This window comes from Salvelinus sp. IW2-2015, linkage group LG36, assembly GCF_002910315.2.
Source record: "Salvelinus sp. IW2-2015 linkage group LG36, ASM291031v2, whole genome shotgun sequence".
In the NCBI taxonomy this organism is placed as follows: domain Eukaryota; kingdom Metazoa; phylum Chordata; class Actinopteri; order Salmoniformes; family Salmonidae; genus Salvelinus; species Salvelinus sp. IW2-2015.
In genome coordinates, this window is record NC_036875.1 from 25,301,338 (window position 1) to 25,307,782 (window position 6,445).

Sequence of the window (6,445 nt, forward strand, 5' to 3'; positions counted from 1 at the left end):
GGAGGTGAGACACGTCATCTTTTCTGCGACAGGGCTGACAGGGAGGCTGCTTTAGGTACGACAGGGTTAGAGGATGAGACACGTCATACTTTTCTGCCGACAGGCTGACAGGAGGACTCTTTAGTACCACAGCGGTTATTAGAGGATGAGACACGTCATCTTTTCCTGCGACAGGCTGACAGGGAGGCTGCTTTAGGTACGACAGGGTTAGAGGATGAGACACGTCATCTTTTTGGGGTGGCAGGTAGCCTAGTGGTTAGAGCATTGGGCCAGTAACCGAAAGGTTGCTAGATTGAATCCCCGAGCTGACAAGATAAAAATCTGTCGTTCTGCCCCAGAATAAGGCAGTTAACCCACTGTTCCTAGACCGTCATTGAAAATATGAATTTGTTCTTAACTGACTTGCTTAGTTAAATAAAGGTTAAATACATTTTTAAATCTGTTCCTCTGCACCTGCAGTGGTGCCATTAGCAACAGCCTCTCTTACAACACAAGATCAATTACAGACCGTGCTGCGTGTCTGACAGAATGATAAGGAACTTCTCCATGTGAAAGGAAGTTTTATGCCCAGACTGATAGGAGAGAAGTGAACTGCCCTGAAGTTATAATGAAGTTGACAGCCTTGACTGATAGTTAATTTGGAATAATATAAAACATATCCTTGTCTCTGAAGCTGTGGTAGGCAGTGTTGAGTGAGCGTTTCGATTTTGTAATATGTTTTTGTGATGAAGTGTCTTGAGGGACATCTATGTTTTGTAAGTTGTAATGTACTAGTTGGCAGTTTTGAGTGGTTGGCAATGTCTTTGTTCAGTAGAAATGAATAGGCAGTTGTAAGCGATACTTAGGCTTCTACTCAAATCAAGTGTTATTGGTCACATGCCCTGAATACAACAGGTGTAGCCCTTACAGTGAAATGCTTACATAGGAGCCCCTAACCAACAGTGCAGTTTCAGAAAATATGAATAAGAGATAAAAGTAACAAGTAATTAAAGAGGAACAGCAAAAAATAACAATATAAACAGGGTGTTGCTGGTACAGTACAGAGGTAGTATGTACATGTAGGTGTTCATATTTCTGACGTTGTAGTAGGTTAACTGGACTGACAGGTTAGGCCTACTGGAGGATATCTTTGTTTCCTCTGCAGTAATCATTTAACAGGAAGTTGTCAGGCAAAGGTAATGAATCAGTAAACATTGCGTGTGTGTGTGAATAATTGCTGGGGGTTTTAGCATAGAGAAGCTGTCTGGTTCTGGATTGATTTGGTCACATCGAGCGTTCTGTTGATGGAGGTGATACGCCCAGAGGATCTGAAGAGGAGGAAGAAGCCCACGATCGTTGTGTGTGTGTATGAGCATGTAGATATCAATAGCCTGTGATTTCATGAGGACGGAGAAAGGGTGTAGAACAGTTGGTGATCTGTTCCTGCTTGTAACACCGGTCCCAGCAGTGTCTGAAATGCCATTATATATCTGTCACTCCACTCTCTCGCTCGCCATCTCTCATGTCTCCTCTTCTGCTCCATTTTCTCTCTCATTGCAGACGGTGATGGATTTTCGTCATGCCTTGAACGGCCGCTCCGCGTCGATGCCATAGTTGGTTGCCAGGGCGCAGTCTTCCTGGTGAGATGAAGGGAGAAGCAGATACTTGGACCTCATGGTAAGAGGAGAGATGGGGAGGGAGAGAGAGATCTGAGACCTTGGACCCTCAGGTAAGAGAGAGAATGGGGAGGGAGAGAGATCTGAGACCTGGACCTCAGGTAAGAGAGAGATGGGGAGAGAGAATCTGAGACCTATGGACCCTCGGGTAAGAGAGAGATGGGGAAGAGGAGAGATCCTGAGAGAGCTGAATGGACCGCTCCAGGTAGAGAGAGATGGAGGGAGAGAGAGAGATCTTGCAGACCCATGGACCCTCAGGTAAGAGAGAGATGGGGAGGGAGAGAGAGAGCTGAGACCTATGGACCCTCAGGTAAGAGAGAGATGGGGAGGGGGAGAGAGAGCTGATACCTATGGACCCACTGGTAAGAGAGAGATGGAGAGAGAGAGAGAAAGTGGGGGTAAAGGAAGAGGGTGAGACTAGTGGGTGTAGGGACAGTTCAACCAAATTACAAAATGACATTGGTTTCCTTATGCTGTTAACAGTCTAGGGACAAAGTATGACAGCTATCCATGCTTTGGGTTCAAAACATCCAAAAGTATCTCAAATCTATTATGAAGCTCAACAGTCACTTATGGAGGATGTGAACATTATGCGTGAAAAATGCTAACAACAAACACATTTCTTGAGTAGGATTTGTGCCACAAATGCTAAAATGTTAGTATGTGTAAACAGTACCATGGACACTAAACCAAAGCATGGATTGATGTCATACCTTGCTTATTGACTGCTGACAGTGTAAGGAAACCAACATGTCAACTTTCCATTTAAATGAGTGTTTTCTGTGGTTTTCCAGAATAACCCCCAGGAAGTTTGATGTGGTGCCAGCCTGTGACCCAAAATCCCCAGCTGYAGTGACCTCTGGCCTCAGTAACCATAGTAACCTCACCCTAAGTAGGAGGGGCACCAGGACCTCTCTCACCTTCCGTAAGGTGCGCCGCACACCATGTGACTGTGGTGAGCTCTTTTATTTGTTAAAAGCAGATGGGATTGATGTGTCTCTGTGTGTACYTTTACCTGTGCTGACCCGTTTGTCCCGATCTCTCTTCTGTGCAGGTTACCCCTCGGCCTGTGACAGCCAGCAGCCTACTGCCCCTCCCTCGCCCCCCTCCCTTCCTCGCAGCCAGACTGACGCCTGCCGTCTGGAGGCGGAGTTTGTGCACCGCGTGTACGAGGAGATCGCTTGTCACTTCAGCAGCACTCGACACTCCCCCTGGCCACGCGTGTGTCACTTCCTGTCTTCCCTAGAACCAGGAAGCATTCTCGCTGATGTGGGCTGTGGGAACGGAAAGTACCTGGGCGTCAACTCGGATGTGATTGCGGTAAGGGGGGTCTGTGAGGGTAATTTCTAAATACTAGCATCTTTTAACACAATCTACCGAAGAGAGTGTCCTCTTTATTGACCCTACTGTTCTGTTCTCGCTCTGCCATTAGCCTATCATGCATGTTTTCTGACTTTTTTACACGTCTCAGCTTTGTGAAGCCTGATGAAGAAAATAGACAGTTATAAACGCTACACTATTTTTGTAAACATTTATTATTTGAATAAAACATGACCTTTCCCTCTATCTTGGTACTCAGACTATGCTTTAGATGTACCATATAAACTTTCAAAGACTCCAAAACAGTCTCTACACGATGTTCCCAGCATAGCGAAGCCTTGTGAATGCTACTCTACTTTTGTGAAAATGGATTAGGATACCTGCAGAGACTACTCCCCCCTCAGCCATTCTAATAGTGATAACTTCACTACTTTGAATTGAATGCAAATGTTGACCTTTGTGTGTCTGTCTCTGTGTATGAGCAAGAGTGAGTGTGTATTTCGTGGCGTGTTGCGCGCACGATAAAACAGAATATCTGAAATTCTCCTCCAGCCTTCCCCCAGTCCCTTCCTTATAGGCTAGAGCAAATGACTCACGAAGCCTAATTACATTTCTCCCCTGAACAAGAGTTTTATTCAAAAGATTATTACAGCTATCAATTTCCCTCGCTCTCTCCTCTCCTACTCTGCTGTGAGTTGTTGCGGATGGCTAGTCTGGCTATAATTTGTCCACTGCTGGTTTTCATTATGCGGTATAAGTTGGGTGACTTTGATGAGGATGTGAAAGTCTTAATGATTCTCTCGATAAGGCAGGCCAGTAATGGGGTTGGCTGGGGTCATATAGGAGGTTTAAATCAGTAGTTGTGTTCATTCCTCTCACTATTTAATCAGAAAACTGGAAAAGGAGTAATTACTAATCAGGAAGTTTTAGATTAAAATGGAAGTGTTGTGTGTGTGTTCTTTTTTGTTTTATTGCACCTTTATTTAACTAGGCAAGTCAGTTAAGAACAAATTCTTATTTACAATGACGGCCTAGGAACAGTGGGTTAACTGTCTTGTTCAGGGGCAGAACGACAGGTGTTTACTTTGGCGGCTCGGGGATTCGATCTAGCAACCTTTCGGTTACTGGCCCACCGCTCTAACCACTAGGCTACCTTCTGCGGCATATGGGCTATATGGATTAATACAGTTGTGTGTGCTTGTATCTCTTATTTGTAGGTGGGCTGGGTGGATTAATAAAGTTGTGTGTGTTTGTATCTCCTTCCTGTGTGTAGGTGGGCTGTGACCGTAGCAGTGCTCTGGTCCAGATCTGCTCTGAAAGAGGCTTCCAGGCCTTTGTGTCAGATGCCCTCAATGTACCTCTACGCAGTGACACCTGTGATGCCTGCATCTCTATTGCGGTCATACACCACCTCTCCACACAGGTCACACACCACCTCTCCACACAGGTCATACACCACCTCTCCCCACACGGTCACACACCACCTCTCCACACAAGGTCAATACCCCACCTCTCCACACAGGTCACACACCACTTCTCCACACAGGTCACACCACCTCTCCACACAGGTCAACACACCATCTCCATCACAGGTCACACACCACCTCTCCACACAGTCACACACCACCTCTCCACACAGGTCATACAACCACCTCTCCACACAGGTCACACACCACCTCTCCCACACAGGTCATACACCACCTCTCCACACAGGTCATACACCACCTCTCCACACAGGTCACACACCACCTCTCCACAACAGGTCACACACCACCTCTCCACACAGGTCATACAACCACTCTCCTCACACAAGGTCACCAACCACTCTCCACAACGTCATACACCACCTCTCCACACAGGTCATACACCACCTCTCCACACAGGTCATACACCACCTCTCCACACAGGTCACACACCACCTCTCCACACAGGTCACACACCACCTCTCCACACAGGTCATACACACCTCTCCACACAGGTCACACACCATCCTCTCCACACAGGTCATACACCACCTCTCCACACAGGTCATACACCACCTCTCCACACAGGTCATACACCACCTCTCCACACAGGTCACACACACACCGACACAGATGCTTTTCATTTAGTGATTTCATTCAACTTGATTTAATGATTTCTGTATTTCACATTGACAGTGTATTTCGTTATCAAGCTGTCAGTGGTCATGAACTAAAACATATCTTATTTCATGTTTAATCGAGTGTAGTTGTTTGAGTTGTTAATGTGTGTGTGTGTGTGTGTGTGTGTGTAGAAGCGGAGGCAGGCTGTGGTTGAGGAACTTGTTCGACTACTGAGGCCTGGAGGACGGGCGCTGATCTATGTGTGGGCTGTGGAACAGGAATATAACAAGCAGAAGTCCAAATATCTCAAAGAGACCAGACAACAGGGTCCTACAGGCGACTCCACGGACCACAACAACCAGGAGTCAAAGAGTCTTACAGGCAATACCACAGACGCCCACAACACGGCACAGGATCTTTCAGGCATAGCCACGGACTGCACCATGGTCCACCGTGAGACAGAGAGACCAGCAAAACTGAGCGTTCATACCAACCGCACTGCCTTCAACTCCCAGGACCTCCTGGTACCCTGGCACCTCAAGGGTGGAGGGAGAGGAGGGTGTAACCAGGGGAGGGGAGGGGATGAGCAGGGGGAACAAGGCTCCAAAAATACTTTAGACCCCCCCACTGAAGCCCAGGCCCCTGTCCCCAATACTGCTCCCAGCCCAGTGTTTCACCGCTACTACCATGTGTTCCACAAGGGGGAGCTAGAGGAGCTGTGTGTCAGGGTTAGAGGGGTGACYATACAGAGAAGCTACCACGACCAGGGGAACTGGTGTGTCATACTGGAGAAAACTGGAGACTAGATAAACAAACACTTTCAAGATTTTAGTAAATGTGCTCCTGAACTGATAAACATTGAATTCGGGAAAATAAATTAGCTTTTCGCCTCATCAGATAAAGATGAGACAATTATACGAACCAATTGACCATTTTATTATCTCTGATTTATTGTAAATAATAAAGATTGAAAAACAAAATGTCCTTCAAATGAATGAGGAAAGTGCCTGCTTGATTTTCTTCACTCCAACTTCATGTAGTTAGTTTTAAGCCCCAGGGTGCTGAATGGTAACCCTTGATAGATTTGTGTCATTGTAACCTCTGAATGGTTCACTTTAAAATCTACGTTTTCATACCTCCGTTAGATTCAAGACCACTTTGGTGGCCTGGAGACTTTAGTTTTGGGGTAAACTATTCCTTTAAGTCCCCTTCATTGCCAAGCTGAGTCACTGTAAGGTCTGGTATATTTACAACAGTGTGTTGGTCTGCTGCTGCCACCTTTGCTTCCCAATGCCAGACTAATTAATGTCAATGGGGGGGGGTACCAGACAATCACAGAGAGAGGGGCCCAAAATGTCCAGCTCGTAAACTGACTGCTCCTCTCTC

At 46.5% G+C, this 6,445-nt stretch overlaps 1 protein-coding gene across 1 annotated transcript in view; it reads left to right on the forward strand.

Annotated features, from left to right (window-relative positions):
* Nucleotides 1-6,054, forward strand: part of alkbh8 (alkB homolog 8, tRNA methyltransferase) — a 10,377-nt gene extending 4,323 nt beyond the window's left edge. The window contains 7 exon segments of the mRNA XM_070437597.1: nt 1,540-1,590; nt 1,592-1,636; nt 1,995-2,017; nt 2,450-2,610; nt 2,710-2,975; nt 4,249-4,398; nt 5,251-6,054. Coding sequence (XP_070293698.1) covers nt 1,540-1,590; nt 1,592-1,636; nt 1,995-2,017; nt 2,450-2,610; nt 2,710-2,975; nt 4,249-4,398; nt 5,251-5,865 — 1,311 coding nt within the window. The 3' untranslated portion in view covers nt 5,866-6,054.
* Nucleotides 6,055-6,445: the final 391 nt, after the last annotated feature.